Below are 19,686 nucleotides of genomic sequence, written 5' to 3'. Positions count from 1 at the left end.
TGGTGAGAGATTTTTTAAAAGCCAAAGAGAAATAAACATATGGTATTTACTAGCTTTTCATTTGCTATAACAGTGGATAGCCACATCGTGGTGCTGTGTTTACTTATATAAACATACTGAACATGACTTCAAAATTCAATAAACTAAAGAACAATATGTACTTCAATAACTCATCTCATAGTAAGGAACAGTGTGTTCTTTTTTTTTTTTTTTTTTTAGTGAGGCAGTTGGGGTTAAGTGACTTGCCCAGGGTCACACAGCTAGTGTTAGGTGTCTGAGGCCGGATTTGAACTCAGGTACTCCTGACTCCAGGGCCGGTGCTCTATCCACTGCGCCACCTAGCTGCCCCCCAGTGTGTTCTTTATAAAACTAAATGCTTTTGAGTTTATAAAACTTTATAAAACTAAATGCTTTTTGAGTCTGAGTTCAAATCCGGCCTCAGACACCTAACACTAGCTGTGTGACCCTGGGCAAGTCACTTAACCCCAACTGCCTCACTAGAAAACAAAACAAAACAAAACAAAAAAACCCTAAATGCTTTTGAAGGGGATCTTCTCTTAAGAAAATACTCTGCGGGGCAGCTAGGTGGCACAGTGGATAGAGCACCAGCCCTGAAGTCAGGAGTACCTGAGTTCAAATCCGGCCTCAGACACTTAACACTTACTAGCTGTGTGACCCTGAGCAAGTCACTTAACCCCAATTGCCTCACTAAAAAAAAAAAAAAAAGAAAGAAAGAAAATACTCTGCTACCAAAGGTGAGGAAAAGGGGCAGCTAGGTGGTGCAATGGATAAAACACCAACACTGGATTCAGGAGAACCTGAGTTCAAATCCTGCCTCAGCCACTTGACATTTATTAGCTGTGTGACCCTGGGCAAGTCACTTAACCCTCATTGTCCTGCCGCCCCCCCCCCTCAAGTGAGCAAAAGACTAGCTAGGTGATGATTTAGTCAATTATTCTGCAGCTGTGTAGTCTTTTTTTTTTTTTTTTTTGGGCAGAGCAATGAGTGTTAAATGACTTGCCCAGGGTCACACAGCTAGTAAGTGTCAAGTGTCTGAGGCCAGATTTGAACTCAGGTCCTCCTGAATCCAGGGCTGGTACTCCATCCACTGGGTCACCCAGCTTCCCCTGTGTAGTCTTTCTACACCTCACTCCAATTCCTTATTCAAATGACTCAAATGTGGATCCAGAACCCTAAGGACATAAACTTCCAAATATGAAGACAGTAATATTTTATTTTAATCTAACCCCCATAATACCTCCCACCCAAATTATCTTCCTCTCAATTGTTCTCACACTGTGATCTTTTTTTTTTTTAAGTAAAGCATGGGAGGAAATAAACTTCAAATAAGTAAAATAGGCTTATTAACATCTAGGTTAGAACAAGGTACTGAGATAGTTTCTTAAAAGTGAAAACATTAAACTACTTGTAGCCTAGAGTAAAGAAGTACCTGTGTTTGTGAAGAAGCAGCACCAGCATCCAGATGTAGCAGAGAATGACACCACACACTTCTGTCATGGCAAAGGCCCATGGGATCCTAGGAACACTGAAATGAGAGCGGGGGCAGGGAGGGTCAGAATGCTACTATTGTAGGATGAATTTTAAAGAGGTCTTTCAAAGTGGACTAATATATATTATATAATGTATACACACACACACACAGAGGGAATCACTTTGCTGATGAGAAGAAAACTCATTTTTAGTAATCAAAGGAGAAAAACTACGGGCTTAGGAAAGTGTTTCATATATAGGAAATATTTCGTAATTCAGTCTTCGAAAAACATTAAGAATGCTGAAAATGATCTGAGAGAATATTTAAAATTCTTGAAAATTTCTGAAACCAAGAGGGATTTCAATTCAATTTTAAAAAATAACTATTTATTTGCATGATGGTTTAACTTTTTAACAGTTTTTTTAGTTAAAAAAAAAAGGTAGGGGCACTATTATGATACACTGATAACCACCACTGCAGCTGTCACCACTGCCACCACCACTTCAGAGTTGTGGATGCAAGATAAGTGTAATGTTTGTATAAATGAAGTATTACCAACCATTTAATGTTTGTAAATACAACTGTACCTTTAGAGAACTCTGGGATTTCATGACTTCAAAAGGTTTGGGGGGGAAAAAAAACTGAATAACTATCCCAAGCTTTATTTATTTATTTATTTTAAGTTCTTCAAGAAAAAGCATTTGTAAAATAAAGCTTAGAATATTTTTATCTTTAATGTTTTCAATTGATAAATTCCAATAACATGTATTTTCAATATTTTTTTTTGAGAATCCTCAGCTCTTAAGATCTAATTCTCTTCTTTGGCCTTCTGACTAGACCACACCTAAACCATTCGGAATGATTCAACTACTGATCAATATTACATTGCTCTTAAATTGCCTCTCCCCTCTACTTATCAGAATATGCTTGCTGATGGGTGAACCATGGAATCCTTGTTCTAGAAAGGACTTCAAAGGTCATCTAGTTTAATCTCTACCTAAATAATCAATATCACAATCTCCCCAGTAAGTGGTCATTAAGTTTCCACTTAAAAGCTTCTATGGTGAGGAAGTCATTACCTCTTTCACAGTATTTCTGGCCATTCCACAATTTTTTCTTTATGTGGAACTGGGATCTGCCTTCATATAACTTCTGCCAATAGTTTTAGCTTTATTCTTTTTATTCACCCACCCCAAAAAGAACAAATCTAATTCTACATGGCAATTCTAGAAATATCTGAAGATTATTAGAGTTCCAAGTCTCAAGGAATTCATATTCTTCTAAAAGGAATATAACATGTAAACCTAGAAGGAAGGAAAGAATAAAGGAAGGAAAAGAGGCAAGTGAGTGTGAGTGAGAATGTGAGTGAGAGAGAAAGAGAGAGAGAGAGAGAGAGAGAGAGAGAGAGAGAGAGAGAGAGTGTGTGTGTGTGTGTGTGTGAGAGAGAGAGAGAGAGAGAGAGAGAGAGTGTGTGTGTGTGTGTGTGTGTGTGTGTGTGAGAGAGAGAGAGAGAGAATAGTCTCAGGAATAACTGAGTTCAAGTTCAGTCTCAAGATACTTGGAAGCTGTGTATGTGACCCTGGGCAAGTCACTTAATGTCTATCTGCCTCAGGTTCCTAATCTGTAAAACGAGGATAATAATGGCACCTACACCCCAAGGTTGTTATGTGGTTTTAAAGCATTATCTAATTTGCCAGGTGGTAGGAACGTAGGGATTGATGGTGGTGGCAGTGTAGAATAGCAGATAAAGAGCCAACCTGGAAACCAGGAAGACCTGATCCCTCCATTCCCTGATAACAGCTTTCTGATATATAAATACTAGCTATTTGGTGACCCTAGACAAGTCACTTATGATCTTAGTGCTCCAAACAACTCTATAAGACTAAATTTTAGGGAAGGTATCAACTAACATTGCTAGACAGCTTACACAAAAGTCTCTGTATTTAAGTTTGAGCTATACAAATGGTAGGCACTTAGCATATCATAGGTAGAAAGCTAGCTTAATTAAGCAAATAGTTCAAGTCTTCTGAAGCACTAACAGACAATTTCAGAAGAGTTTCCAAATTTCAACAACTATTTCAAAAGCTTACCTCTGCTTATCTGGAATTTAACAATAATCAATACCAATGGAAACAGAAGCCTTCTACCAACAAGGAGACACATTTGAAGCCTAGAATCTAGATTTTAGCAAGAGCTTCTAAAAACAGAAAACAAATTAAGATAAATCTGAATAACCTCAAAACACACCCAAAGTTGAATCTAGAATAGTTAAAGGCAGTGTGGTATCAAACTCAAACAGAAGGGGCAGCTAGGTGGCACAGTGGATAAAGCACCGGCCCTGGATTCAGGAGGACCTGAGTTCAAATCCGGCCTCAGACACTTGACACACACTAGCTGTGTGACCCTGGGCAAGTCACTTAACCCTCATTGCCCTAAAAAAACCCAACAAAAAACAAAAAAACTCAAATAGAAATGGATTCCTGCCAGCAGCATATTGACTTAGAAAACCACAAATTCACATTATCTGTGTTGTACTGTACTTGCATTTATTTTGTTAAACATTTCAGCTGCACTGGAGAGTTTCGTGGCTACTTGTGGCCCCTAGTTTTGAGACTACTCTGCTTTAAGGAGTGAAATCCCCATATAGTCTATAAGATACGCAATAAGAAAAACTTATTTTAATGATAAACTTTTTGGTAGCACTTTGCTGATACAGTGAAATGTTAACTTGTTACATCACCCGAGTGTGGGATGGGAAGTCATTAAGGAAACAATGGAATTAACTGTTACTTCTTAATTTTCACTGCAAAGACACTGTGTTCCATAGTCCCACACATCTGGGTCCCTATTGCCTCTACCCTTCTTTGGCTTTGATTTTCTTTAGTGTCTGTGAGCCACGGAAAGGTATTTACTTTGAAACTCTCTCTGAAGTTGCCTTTGCAGAACAAATTAAACCTGACAGCAAATATACAGGAAAGGAACCAAGTCAGCTGAAAGTAAAACCTCCTAAAAGGACATTAGCTTCTAATATGAACACATTCCAAATAGCACTCGGCTATTGAGAGAACTAATTTACATGTTGCTACTTTTATCATCCAATTATTGAAAACTTTCAATTATATTTAAGAAATTTCCAAAAAAAATTATGTATAAGTCAAGAAAACCGTTCTTCATTGTACACAGTATCAACATTGAATGTTGATTTACTGTGATGGACTATATTCTTCTCACCAATGCAATGGCACAGAAGAGTTCCAGGGAACTTGTGATGGAAGAGGATCTCCAAATCCAAGAAAAAAAAAAAACTGCGGAGTATAGATGCTGAATGAACCATACTATTTCTTTTGTTTTTGATGCTGTTGTTTTTTTCTATTTTGAGGTTTTCATCATTGCTCTGATTTTTTCTCTTATAACATGACTAATGCAGAAATATGTTTAATGTTAACCTATATCAGATTACCTTCTGTCTAAGGGAGGGGGGAGGGAGAGAGAAAAATCTGAAATTGTAAAGCTTGTATAAACAAAAGTTGAGAACTATCTTTACATGTAACAGAAAAAAAAATACTTTATTAATTTAAAAAAAAAAAAAGAAAAGAAAACCGTTCTTAACCACCTCCTCGGTAAGCTTCAGGGTAGGATCAAATACAAATTCTTCTGTTTGGGATTTAAGTCATTCACAACTGACTTGGCTCTCCTCCTAGGTTTCAGGCTTAGCATACACTGTTCTCCCTCACACACTCTGTATTCCAACCAAACTGGCCTTCCCTCTCTCCATGCCTTCCCAAAGGCTGGTCCCCATACCTGGAATGCTCTCTATTCCTTCCTTGTCTCTTAGAATCCTTAGCTTCCCGAAAAACTTGGCTCAAGCATCACCTTAAGGTCTTTCCTGACATCCCCTTGCTGCTGGTCGGTCTCTCACATCTCCTAATTAACTTGTATTTACTCTGTCCATGTTTTCTATAGGCTTACAGGCCTACAATATTGTATATTTTGTCTCTTCTGTAGAATGTAAGCTCCTTGAAGGAAAAAACTACCATTTGTTTTTGTATTCTTAGTATCTAGCATAACGTTTGTGGATAGCAGGCTCTTAATAAATGTTTGAATGGTTAACTTTTAACTCTGGTCTCTTAGATTATAGATTCTGTGGGGGCAGCTAGATAGTGCAGTGAATAAAGAACTGGCCCTGGATTCAGGAGGACCTGAGTTCAAATCCAGCCTCAGACACTTGACACTTACTAGCTGTGTGACCCTGGGCAAGTCACTTAACCCTCATTGCCCCACCCAAAAAAAAAAAAAAGGGGCACACAAAGATTATAGATCCTTTGAGGCAAATACAGACCAAATCATTTTTTAATATGTAAAAAAATAATGAGTTTTGGAATGCCCAAAGGCATCAGCTCAAGGGGATTGATTGGATTACATTGATTGGACTGTGCTGATTGACTCACCTGAAGTTGACTTGATTGAAACCACACCTACCTGAGATGCTGGCTCTCAGGGTGTAGGTTCTTGGACCTCTGCACATTCTGCTCATGGACTTCCCTCAAGTCTAGTGAACCAATGGATTTGGGTAATGCTAGCCAATTAGCTTGAAGCAGTGTGTAAGGACTGCCTCTCCTCGGGACACAAAACTTCCACTGCAGTTTTGCTCTTCAACAAGCTTGTGGTAGAGGACTTGGAGGAAGAAGCAGGCCAGGCTGGAGTTCTAGGCTAGATAGGCCTTACCTTAACTTTCTGAGCCAAGTGTTCTCTCTTTATTAAGATTTGGTGGGGCAGCTAGGTGGCGCAGCCCTGGATTCAGGAGTACCTGAGTTCAAATCCGGCCTCAGACACTTGCAAGCTGTGTGACCTTGGACAAGTCACTTAACCCCCATTGCCCCAACAAACAAACAGATTTGGTATACTTTAATAAATGCTTAATATCCCAAAACTAATGCTAAAGCTTCTAATTTATAAGTAACAAATATGTTACAAACTCCAGTTAATAATTTTACATGTCCCACATAAATCATGTCTAAGTTGTTTTTAATTTAATTTGGGGGTGGGGCAATGAGGGTTAAGTGACTTGCCCAGGGTCACACAGCTAGTAAGTGTCAAGTGTCTGAGGCCAGATTTGAACTCAGGTCCTCCTGACTCCAGGGCCGGTGCTCTATCAACTGCACCACCTAGCTGCCCCTTAATTTACTTTCTTTTTTTAGTGAGGCAATTGGGGTTAAGTGACTTACCCAGGGTCACACAGCTAGTAAGTGTTAAGTGTCTGAGGCCGGATTTGAATTTAGGTACTCCTGACTCCAAGGCCAGTGCTCTATCCACTGCGCCATCTAGCTACCCCCTTAATTTACTTTTAGAGAGTATTTGGTTTTGAGTCAGAGGAGCACGTATCTGGCTCAGATACTACCTGAATATAGTAACTAACCTAATTTCTCTGGGTCTCAGTTCCTCAACTATAAAATGAAGGGCTTGAATTAGATGACTAAGGTACCTTCCAACTTCAAATCCAATGAACTTCAAAGATGAGGCACACAGTTCTTGTACAAATGGAAAAGAACTTTTGCCAAAGCTAACAAGAAGTTGCTATAACTTCAAAATGGTCGAGAATTTCTGTTCTTAAAACTTAGTTAACTACCACTGAACAACAAATATTTCTGTTGGTGATAATTCTAGTTCTTTTGGGCTAAGCCTGTAGGTCTCCAAAGATTACTTAAAATGCAAAAGAACTTCTGTTAACCATCAAAACCTAAAATCATATATTTAAATGTGGAAGAGACCCTCAGAAATCTACAATAACTCCATCACTTTTCATCACCCTTAGTTGCATCAGCAAAGGGGTCAGAAGATTGGAGGTTCTGCATAGTGGACATGCGATATTAGTGAGAGGCCAGTGAGGGGACAAAATGCCTGCCGGGTACACCCAGGAGGACCCTGCGTCAACTTCCTCATTTTTCATGGCTAAGCCATTATCACATTATCGGCACACGCTTAAACACTGAGATACAAATTACAACCCTTCTATAACTTAGATATTCTTTGAGAGTGGCTGTGTCCAGAAAATTTCTCACCTTGTGGTTAATGACAAGATTCCCAGAACTTATAAAAACTGGTGGTGGCTGGTGGGTCCTTAAACAACAGAGTCCATTGCTTATGGAGGTACACTTGTAGGAAAACGAATTCTTAATATTTTTTTCCAGTCATTTGGGCTAAGTTCTAAGTCACTGGATAAGTAGTTAACTGGGTTTTTTTTGTTTGTTTTGTTTTCGGGGCAATGGGGGTTAAGTGACTTGACAGCTAGTAAGTGTCAAGTGTCTGAGGCCGGATTTGAACTCAGGTCCTCCTGAATCCAGGGCCGGTGCTTAATCCACTGCGCCACCTAGCCACCCCTTTGGTGTTTTTTTAAAGTATACTTTCATACACTGATGCTAAATAAAAGAAATGGAGTATACCACCAAATGAGACATAAAACTAATTACCACATTTTGTTCTAGACTGTTGTTTATTTAGTTTTTAAAACCAAATTAAAATGGCTTTTTTATTGACATATTAACTTGGAAAAAATACTTACCTATCCAGGAATATATCCGGTAGTGGTGGATAAGTCTGCATGTCAGGCACTCGTTCATGGACTATAACCATGATGAAGGATGTAAACCCAAATACTATGAACACATATACGCAACTCAATATGGTCTTCCAGTATTCTGGGTCTAATCTTCGAACCATGTGTTTGTTCTTCCCATTCGTGTACTGGTGCTGATCTGAATTCAAGTCAGTGCTAAGTCCATCACAGTCATGCGGCAGTTCCCCATTACAAAGCCAGTCTGAGCTTTGAAGAACACTGATGTAAGGTGACATGGGACTATGAAGACAGTCACTGTTGTAACCCATCTCTTCTAAAACGTCACTATGTACTTTTTGCAGTTTACGTATTGATAACATCAGCCTTTTGATATCTCCTAAGACTTTAATTTCAAGAGGAGGTGACCGTAGATCATATTCAGTCAATGTTAGCAGTGTGAGCCCATCAAGTCTATGTTTATTGCATAAGATGTCTACATACTCAAAAAACCCTTCATCTTTCAGCCATATAGCAACATGCTTTGTAGTCCAACGGCGAATACAGAGTTGGTTATGCCCTGCCATTGTCTCCTTTGTTGTCTGCTGGGGAAAAAAAGAGAATAAATTAAGCATGAACTGAAAAGGTTCTGTATCCAGAACTATATAGATATGTATGTATGTATGTATGTATGTATGTATGTATGTATTCATTCTAGAAAAAGCACCTCACCAACACAGCTAAACTGTATTTGCTTCCTAGAGGCATTAAAAGTAAAATTAAATTCAGGAAGTACTTGTACACTTATAAAATGTTTTTCAAAGACTTGAAATACATACATAAATACATATCTGTATTTCAATATATTTATGACTGCAGTTCCAGAATGAGGGAGTATATCTTAGAAATAGGAAAAATCCCACTTTTGTGGGATTAAGATTTTTTAAAAAAAATGTTAAGCATATGCTACTCAAATAAATCTGCGATTACATCAAAGTGAGTGTTCCTTCTCTCTCTCTCTTTTTTTTTGTGTGTGTGAGGCACACAGGGTCACACAGCTAGTAAGTGTTAAGTGTCTGAGGCCGGATTTGAACTCAGGTACTCCTGAATCCAGGGCCAGTGCTCTATCCACTGAGCCACCTAGCTTCCCCATGAGTGTTCCTTCTAAGGTACAGATGACAATCTGTCTATATTTTCCTATAAGTTTGTCATGGGACTCAATCCAGTGTGCTGGGGTATTCTAACTACAAATTAGATCCTCTGATTGGAATCAATTTTAGATAACTCTCAGGCTATTAGCAAAAAATGAGGTATGTAGGAGATTCAGATATAAAGAACATCATATTTCTCAAACATGCTCTAAAAAGAAAGTTCTCTAGATCCATTTTTATAGAACACAGAATCATCTAGTTTCTGGAAGTTCTTTAGAATTGTCTTTATCTTTAATATGCATAACAAATATTATATAAAAGAAGGTATAAATTGGAGGAAAATATGGGTAACTTTTATACATTTGAATAATCCTTCAGAAAGCCAACATGCTAATAGAGAAATTTGAGACTGGCGGATCTCTTGAGCTCTGGATTTCTGATCTGATCTTCTGTGGGTTAAACCAATTATGTATCTGAACTAAGTTTGGAATTGATATAGTGTGCCCCTGGGACTACCAGGCTGCCTAAAGGAAAGGACAAATCTGCATAGGTCAGAAACAAGAGAAAATGAAAGCTCCTGTGCTGATCAGGTTGGGACCAGGACCAAGAGTAGCACCTACAATTCTAGCCTGGGTGAGAAAGGGAAACCCAGTTTTTATTAAAAGGGGGGAGGGGGGGAGAAGCTCTATTGGGCAATCCATTTCCAAAACTGTGATCACAGAGTATTTGGTGAACTAAATTTTAAAAGGTTTAATATCATTTGAAAGTCGTATAATATTATTTAAAGGGGCAGCTAGGTGGCACAGTGGATAGAGCACCACCCCTGGAGTCAGGGGTACCTGAGTTCAAATCTGGCCTCAGACACTTAACACTTACTAGCTGTGTGACCCTGGGCAAGTCACTTAACCCCAAATGTCTCACTAAAACAAATAAATAAATAAATACTTGTTGACAAAGGCATACTTAAGCATTACCTGTTGTCATTGAGGACGGAAAGCAGAAAGCAGACTATTCACATATAAATTTGTACACAAACATAAATACTACACTAAACATTATCTTACTTTAGTACTTAAAAAAGTAACTCTGGATTTCAAAGGGCCTATAATTTTCTTATGATTGGTATTATACAGGGTCCCTCTTCTAGATTTTAAAAACAAGAAGCTTTTAAATATATATATATTTCCAATTATATGCAAAAACAATTTTTTCCATTCTTTTAAAAAAATTCTTCTCCCCTTTCCCTCCATTGAGAAGGCAAGCGATTTGTTACAGGTTATACACATGCAGTTGATATGGGATGGAATTTAGGGTCAAACTAATTGTGAGTCGTCCCAAAAGAATTACAAAACTCAGTGACTCAGTTTCCCAAGTTTTATTGCAATACTGTGAGTGAACAAAGGGATAGAACCAACCAGAAAAGCAGAAAGGGAAAGATAGTTATATTTATAGTATGGATAAACTGATTATCAGTCTCATTATAATAATCTCCACCTTAGGGAGTTACAGGGGAGGGCCTATCCTAATTTGGAGTTCCTGGGGTCCTAAGTCAACCCCTAATATGGGTACCTTTTTCTGTGTAGGTGTGTTTTGGGAGTTTACATGTCATAAGGTGAATCTGGAGACAAATTTGGCCTTTTCTGCACATGTAACTTTTTGATTCCCATGTCCACTTTCAAAATATCTTCATTTATCAGCTTGAATTTCTATGCCATGTCTGTATATCATTGTTATAATTAAGGTCTCTATGACCTGCCTCTTTATGTTCTTGTTATGGGTACTGATTAATGTGGGTAACGAGGAACCTAGACCCTGACTTGTATTAATGAAGTCAAGTCTTAAATTATCTATTAACTGGGGTCTGAATCCCTCTTGGAGCTCAGATCTAAATTAGAGCTTGGGTCTTAGGTTTTTCTGTTAACCCCTTTTTTTGCCTCCTATATCACAGTCATATAAAACATTTCCATGCTAATCATGTTGTGAAAGAAAATACAAACTAACCCCCCCCAAAAAAAAACAAAAAAAAAGTTAAACAGAAGTATACTTCAAACTATATTCAGACATCAGTTCTTTAATTATTAGGGGGCAGCTAGGTGGTACAGTGTGGATAAAGCACCAGCCCTGGATTCAGGAAGACCTGAGTTCAAATCTGGCCTCAGACACCTGACACTAAGTCACTTAACCCTCACTGCCCCACCAAAAAAAAAGAGAGAGAGAAAATAATTATTAATAATGTATTTCTTGGGGACCCAGAGACACAGTTTCCCCCTGACTAATATCTTTGGGTCCAACCCAAGGGTACAATAGAGATGGAGATTGATTCTTTTGTTTAGCTAAAAGGACTGATGGGATTAAATCCCACCTAAAGACTGGACTTCACCCTTTGCCCCAGAGATGTTACATTAGGTCATTACATCAAGATATCATTTTATAGACAAAAAAGGAAGATAATAAATGTTGGAGAGGCTGTGGGAAAATTGGAACACTAATGTATTGTTGGTGGAGCTGTGAGCTGATCCAACCATTCTGGAGAGCAATTTGGAATTATGCCCAAAGGGCGATAAAGCTGTGCATACCCTTTGACCCAGCAATCCCACTTTTAGGTCTTTTGCCCAAAGAAATCATGGAAGGGGGAAAGGGACCCACGTGTACAAAAATATTTATAGCTGCTCTTTACGTGGTAGCAAGGAATTGGAAGTTGAGGGGGTGCCCATCAATTGGGGAATGGCTGGACAAGTTGTGGTATATGAATACAATGGAATACTATTGTGCTGTAAGAAATGATGAGCAGGAAGAGTTCAGAGAAACCTGGAGGGTCTTACGTGAGCTGATGATGAGTGAGATGAGCAGAACCAGAAGAACATTGTACACAGTATCATCAACATTGAGTGTTGACCTACTGTGATGGACTATATTCTTCTCACCAATGCAATGGTACAGAAGAGTTCCAGGGAACTCATGATAGAAGAGGATCTCCAAATCCAAGAAAAAAAAAGAAAGAAAGAACTGTGGAGTATAGATGCTGATTGAACCATATTATTTCTTTTGTTTTGGGTGCTGTTTTTTTTCTATTTTGAGGTTTTGCATCACTGCTCTGATTCTTTCTCTTGTAACAGGATTAATGCAGAAATAGGATTAATGTTATTATGTGTATATATATATGTGTGTGTGTGTATATATATATATATATGTATATGTATAGAGATATATAGATATAACCTATATCAGATTACCTGCTGTTTAGGGGAGGGGGGAGGGAGGGAGAAAAATCTGAAATTGTAAAGCATGTATAAACAAAAGTTGAGAACTATCTTTACATGTAATGGAAAAAATAAAATACCTCATACATTAAAAAAAAAAGATATCATTTTATAGCTCACTATTAATTTGGACCACTCTCAAGTCAACAAATGGAATTGAATGATGCTAACAAATTAGCTTTGATCAACCTACAGTGACCCATCTCTATCAAGAGGATAAAAGCAGGGCAGCTAGGTGGTACAGTGGATAAAGCACCAGCCCTGGATTCAGGAGGACCTGAGTTCAAGTCTGACCTCAGACACTTGTCACTTACTAGCTGTATGACCCTGACCAAGTCACTTAACCCTCATTGCCCCACCAAAAAAAAATAAAAGAGGATAAAAGCCTAGACCACGCAAGGGTCAAGGTTGCTCCTGGCTCATGCTCTTGGCTCAGAGAGCTATCTCTTGGTGCTAACTCTCCTCTTGGGCCAGAGTAGTGTGGGGACCAATTTTTAATTGGGGAGTGTTAGCTAAGCAGCTCGCCACAATATTGGGACAAGGAAGAAGACCAGCAGCCTCCCTCAAAACAGAGCAGGATTTAACAAGAACGAACTTAAGAAAAACAAAAACAAAAACAAAAAAACACAAACAGGATCAGTAGGATCAAGGGAAAGGAAATAAAATTGGGAAAGGGAAATTATACAACCTGAATAACATCACCACCCAGGAATCAGCTGAGAATACACAGCAGGGTCCTGTCGCCTTCCAGCTTCCAGCTAGAATGGCGAATCTCCTTCCCAGCAGACCCCAGAAAGCCCCCAGCCAACTGGCTGGCCGCTCTGACAGTCACATGACTGCCCTCACTAGGCTTCCAATCATTATTTTGCCAGGCCCATGTAGGCGTCGAGTGGTGATGACGTGAGGTGCCAGCGCCATCGCAATGGCTACAACCAGTGGGTGGAGCACTGTCCCGTTTGCAGAGCCCCAGAGGCCAGTGTGCATGCCAAGGGTTGTTTTTTTTTTTTTTAATTCTAGCCAAAAGATGGGATCATAAAAACCTTAAATAACAATTAATTCTTTACAGTAGGTAACGTAGGGCTTCTGAACTCTGCTTGAGACCATGTGCTGGTTCTTTGAAAGACAGCATGAGTCTTCTGGGGCCTTTCTCCTGTTTGTGTTGAACTGCCATACAGTCAATTCTTTACTGATATTCAATATTAATTCATAATAAATACTGCCAAGATGGGTGCGATAGCTATTATTATATAAATAGCCATTAATATAAGGAAAAAATAATAATTTTAAAAGCACAGCTTAGCCATAATAATTTTTTTAAAAACATTACATCTTTCAGAATTTGTCTCAGATCATTGTATTGCTGAGAATAGCTAAGTCATTAACAGTTGATCATCTTACAATACTGCCCTTACTGTATACAATGTTCTCCTGGTTTTGCTCACTTCACTTTGCATCAGTTCATGTAAGTCTTTCCAGGTTTTTCTGAAAACATCCTGTTCATAATTTCTTATACCACAATAGCATTTCATCATAATCATATACCCTATTGATGAGCATCCCCCCATTACTTCCATTTTTTTTTGCTACTATAAATATATTTGTGTGTGTGTAAAATGTTCTTTTCTTTTTTAAAAACTTCTTTGGGATACAGACCTAGTAGTAGTATTGCTGAGCCAGAGGGTATGTACAGTTTTATAGCCTTTTGGGCACAGTTCCAAATTGCTCTACGGAATGATTGGATTAGTTTACAACTCCACTAACAATGTATCATTAGTGTCCCAATTTTCCCACATTCCCTCCAGCATTTGTCATTTTCATTATCTGTCATTTTAATTTGCATTTATTTAATCAATAGTGGTTTATAGCATTTTTTCACTAATATAGATAGCTTTGATTTCTTCATCTGAAAACTATCTATTCATATCCTTTGACCATGTCAATTAGGGAATGATTTGTATTCTTATAAATTCGACTCAGTTCTCTAACTGTTGAGAAATGAGGCCTTTATCAGAGATACTTGCAGTAACAATTTTCCCCAATATCCTGTCTTCTTTCTGATTTTAGTTGTATTGGTTCTGTTTGTGCAAAAAACTTTTCAATTTAATGTAATCAAAATTATCCTCTTTATATCCATAATGCTATCTCATTTGATCATACATTCTTCCCTTATCCAGAGAGCTGACAGGTAAAGTATTACATGCTCCCCTCATTTGCTTGTGATACACACTTTATGTCTAAATCATGTAATCCATCCTATCAGTTTGTTTCATTCTGTTTTGTGTGTTTTGCGGGGCAATGAGGGTTAAGTGACTTGCCCAGGGTCACACAGCTAGTAAGTGTCAAGTGTCTGAGACTGGATTTGAACTCAGGTCTTCCTGAATTCAAGGCAGGTACTTTATTCACTGTGCCACCCAGCTGCCCCTATCAGTTTGTTTTATGAATGAGTTCATCCCATTCACATTCACAATTATGATCACTATATATTTCCTTCTGTGAGTAAGATTTTCCTCAACCCTTAGAGATAGGTGATTTTCCATTATGGTTAGATATTCACCAAATAGCTTAAAGGTTAAATATTAAAAATAGTTACTCTGGACCAATCAGAACTTAAGGAAAGCCATCATCAAATGGAAGTTAGTAGCTTCCAATGGCTGTGATCAACAAAAATCATAGCAGATTTAAGCAGTGAATACTTTTTGCACTATGGTAGATCCACTAGTTGGATTACATAATTTTGCATAATACTGAGGTTTCCACTACTCAGTGAGGATCTGTTGTACATACATCACTTGAATTGTACACAATGTGTAAATGGTGTTTCTGGGAGGAGTTTGTCTAAAAATAGTATTTTATAAATACTTTTGAACCCTAATTTTAGTTTAAGAATCCCTAGATCCCTAGGCTAGGAGTCTTTGGGTCCTAGACCAGAGACCAGCTTTATTATAAAATAGGTACCCTCTCTCAATAAATCTATTTCCCTACAGCTTGAAGACTTTGCTGTTTCTTTCTCTTCACTGGACTTAGAAATTTTTGAAACACTTCCATCCTATTTTCCCTGGTTTCTCTCTCTCTTCTCTATAATGTTCCTGGGAGTTTTCATTTTGGGCTCTCCTTCAGGAGGGGATAGGTGGATTCTTTCAATTTCTATCTTACCATCTCTGGGTCTAGAATTATCAGGGTAGTTTTCCTTGATAATTTCTAGGCTTTTAAAAAAATCATGGCTTTCAGGAAGTTGTGTGTGTGTGTGGGGGGGGGCAGCGGCGGAGGCAATGAGGGTTAAGGGACTTGCCCAAGGTCACACAGCCAGTAAGTGTCTGAGGTTGGATTTGAACTCAGGTCCTCTATCCACTGCGCCACCTAGCTGCCCCGAAGTCCTATAATTCTTAAATTATTTCCCCTGGATCTATTTCCCAGGTCAGTTGTTTTTCCAATGAAATTTCTTTTCTTCTTTTTTCATTTTCTTCTAGTTTTTTATTATTTTGTTTTCTTGTTTCTTGATGTTTCATGGACTCATTAGCTGCCCAATTCTCATTTTAAAGGAGTGATTTTCTTTATGCCAATTCTACTTCTTTTTGTTTGGTTGGGGTTTTTTTTTTTTGGGGGGGGCAGGGCAATGGGGGTTAAGTGACTTGTCCAGGGTCACACAGCTAGTAAGTGTCAAGGGTCTGAGGCCGGATCTGAACTCAAGTACTCCTGAATCCAGTGCCAGTGCTTTATCCACTGCACCACCTAGCTGCCCCGTCTATTCTGTTTAAATGTTCTTCAGTTGTTTTTTTGTGATTCCATTACCAAGCTATTAAACTTTTTCATGATTTTCTTGTATCACTGTCATTTCTTTTCCCAATTTGTCCTCCAACTCTATTATTTGCTTTTCAAAACCATTTTTGAGCTCTTTCAGGAGTTCCTTTGAGGCCTGAGACCAATTCACAATTTTGAGGCTTTGAATGTTAACAGTTTTGACTTTGTTGTCTTCTGAGTTTGTGTTTTGCTCTTTCCTGTCATGGTAACTATTATCTAGTTCTTTTGTTGTTTGCTTATTTTCCCAATCTATTTTCTGACTTTTAACTTTATGTTAAAGTTGGGCTCTGCTCCTGGGGTGGAGGAGCAGCAGTCCCAAGATTCAGATTTGTTGTGTTACTATTTTCAGAGCTAGTTTGGTGTGTGTGTGTGTGTGTGTGTGCGCGCGCGCACGCGCGCGCAGGGTTTCAGTTTTCCCAAGGGGCTATGATCTAAGGCAAGGTGTGGTCACTGCTTTCCTGGTCTGTGAGTGACTACAAGCACTCTTTTCAGCCCTGTAAACTGTGTCCAGGGTCCCTCCCTGCTCCTTCTAGCGCTCCTCCTTGCCCTGAGACTGTGACATGGAACCGCATATGATAAATGCAACAGAGTCCTTTTTCTAGTGCTAGTTGTAATCTCCTTTTGAACAGTTGCCTGACCCCTTCCACCCCCTTACCATCTGTGTAGCTAAGAACTCCAGAAGATGTCACCACCAACTCAAATGTCCCATAAGGCCTACAGATAGCTTGCTGAGGCACAGCCTGCACTGGACTGTACTCCACTCATACCCCAGTGAGACAGACTTTTCTTGCCAACCTCAAGTTGTTTGGGGCTGGAAAATCATTCACCCTGTCCTTTTATTGGTTTTTCCACTTCAGAATTAATTTTGAGGCATTCTTTTAACATTGTTTGGAAGAGGAATTGGGAGGGTTCTGGAGAGTGCCTGTCTTTACTCACCCATCTTGGCTCTGCCCAACAAGTTTTTTCATGCACACATCCATAGCATAGTTTCAATTCTCTTTTTTTTTTTTTTGGCTGAGCAATGAGGGTTAAGTGACTTGCCCAAGGTCACACAGCTAGTAAGTGTCAAATGTCTGAGGTCAGATTTGAACTCAGGTCCTCCTGAATCCAGGGCCGATGCTTTATCCACTGTGCTACCTAGCTGCCCCAGTTTCAATTCTTAGAGACAAAATTAATGTCTAGTGAAAGGCTAAAAATGTTATTTTAATTTTAATCAAGGGTTTCTGACTTACACTGAGATTTTGTTAGTGGAAAGACTTATACCTAGTCCTCTTTGAGGGGACAGAATATTACCATCCCCATAGGTACAGGTAATAGGATTTTTTCCATGACAATACTTGTAATTTATATTTATGTTCAGTAAGATTCAAAATATTATTGTAGTTCACAGGGCTTAATGGTTTCATCACACACCTCTCTATTCCAACATTTAACATTTGTAATTCTCTATTTAGTTTTCAATATTTTCCAACCAGAGATCGAAAACTCTGCAAATCAAAGAAAGTGAAGGAACATAATCATGGCCACTTTACTTTAAACATACTGGGAATGTCACATACAAATCTGACCCTTCTCAAAACCTACCTCTCCTCATGTACCCTGCCTTGGTTATTTCAGACTTGAGAACCACAAGCATATGCTTCAAAGGGTGCAGTAGTAAGTAATATGTAGACAAATTTTTACATTATATATAAAGGTCCAAGTTCATCTTTTATTTTTTCCCTATTTAGCCATCTTCTTTTTAGTAAAGACAAAAGAGCTTACCACCAATGTGTTCCAAGTCACTCTCATCCTTTTACAGCATTATTCTTAAGATTGTTCTCCAGTTGAATGTGCCCAATTTTCTTTCTTCTTACATTTTTACCAAATAACCTTTACTCTTTCAATATTTTCTTCTAACTTGATTCACACTAGTTTTCTTTTCCACCAACAAACTGTTAACAAAGAAGCTTTGATGTTTCCTATCTGGCTGTTAAAAGCTAAGGTAGATCACACAGAAACCTCCTTTGAGCCTGCTACCACTATATACCCTGAAAACATGACATCTTGTAGTTGCCTATTATGATGTTTCAGGTGAGAACATGTCCTATAATTATATCATTCTAAGATCTTAGGGTTGTATTTTACGCCACAGAAACAACCAGTGTTGACACAAATTGTTCAAAAAAGGAAGTTCACAATTTGCTCTTTACCCCTTTAAAATTTTTTCCAAATTAGTTTAATACATTCAGGTAGTATCATTTACAGTTTTGCTAATGAAGAACTCATGAACAGAATAAATTACATAATGTATGTTATTACATTATGTAAATTACATGATGTAATTACATCAGGGATTCTGAAATGAAACAACTCACCTAGTATACACCTAAGTGGTTCACATAGTTGGGATAATTTCTTTTTCCATAAACATTTAGTTCTGCAAGTATTGGACTGAGAATTGTACCAGGTACTAACAGTATAAGGTAGGCACCAAAACACAAACATAAACAAAAACTTATAATCGTAATGGGGAGACATCACAGATATGGCTGAGGAAGGCTTCACTGAAGAAGCACTAGAATATCTGCCTTCATTTTCGAAAGGAAATTGGCTGGTTATAAATACTTAAAAGTATAAGTCTCTAAATGAAGAGCAGTCAACCTTCAACTTTCTGCTTATGGATCATCTACTTTGGGGATTACTGGTGGAAAATTCTTTTTGTTGTTGTTTTTTTTTTGTGAGGCAATTGGGGTTAAGTGACTTGCCCAGGGTCACACAGCTAGTAAGTGTTAAGTGTCTGAGGCTGGATTTGAACTCAGGTACTCCTGACTCCAGGGCCGGTGCTCTATCCACTGCACCATCTAGCTGCCCCCTGGAAAATTCTTAATACTGATTTCCCAAGTGAGCACCAAAAATGCTCCTGAGCTGCTTAACATAATATTAGTTGCTATGTATACAGGGAATGTTTAAGACAAGATAATTAGAAAAGCAGCACTACTGACATGTACATATTTGAACAGCATTTTCACACTTTATTCACATTTGTTCTTCACTATCACTCCTGCGACGTAGGCAGGGGATTATTATCCCTATTTTACCCATGAGAAAACTGAGGCTCAGCGATATCACGTGTATCCAAGGTCACAGAGACAGAAAGTGGCAGTCCCAGGATTAGAACCCAAATCTGCTCATTCCCACTCCAGTTCTCTTTCTACCACACCACAGCTATTCTCTAAATGATCTTTTAAAAAAAGATCTTTTAAAAAGCACTTAATTCATGTAAAGCCCAAATAACATTTGCTTGCAGGATTTTCTCCTTATTATTTTTAGTATAAAACAAGAAGGTAGCTGCCTTCTTAGTAAAGATCTTGATTATTCTTTGAGAATCCAATTCAATAAACATTATCAGGTGCATACTACATACAAGGTACTGGAAATACAAAGATTAAAAGA

General features: G+C 38.4%; 1 protein-coding gene across 2 annotated transcripts in view; it reads right to left on the bottom strand.

Annotated features, from left to right (window-relative positions):
* SAMD8 (sterile alpha motif domain containing 8) overlaps window positions 1–19,686 on the bottom strand; it is a 53,215-nt gene that overhangs the window by 11,772 nt on the left and 21,757 nt on the right. Inside the window, exons 2-3 of one of the 2 annotated variants that reach the window (XM_043988223.1) lie at window positions 8,052–8,647; window positions 1,451–1,546 (exon numbers count right to left, since the gene is read on the bottom strand). In XM_043988223.1, coding sequence (XP_043844158.1) covers window positions 1,451–1,546; window positions 8,052–8,647 — 692 coding nt within the window. The remainder of the gene's footprint in view (window positions 1–1,450; window positions 1,547–8,051; window positions 8,648–19,686) is intronic. The other variant, XM_043988224.1, reaches the window with a different exon arrangement.

The sequence above is a fragment of the Dromiciops gliroides genome, chromosome 2 (genome assembly GCF_019393635.1).
Source record: "Dromiciops gliroides isolate mDroGli1 chromosome 2, mDroGli1.pri, whole genome shotgun sequence".
Taxonomy (NCBI): domain Eukaryota; kingdom Metazoa; phylum Chordata; class Mammalia; order Microbiotheria; family Microbiotheriidae; genus Dromiciops; species Dromiciops gliroides.
This window is presented reverse-complemented; position numbering and strand designations above follow the sequence as displayed.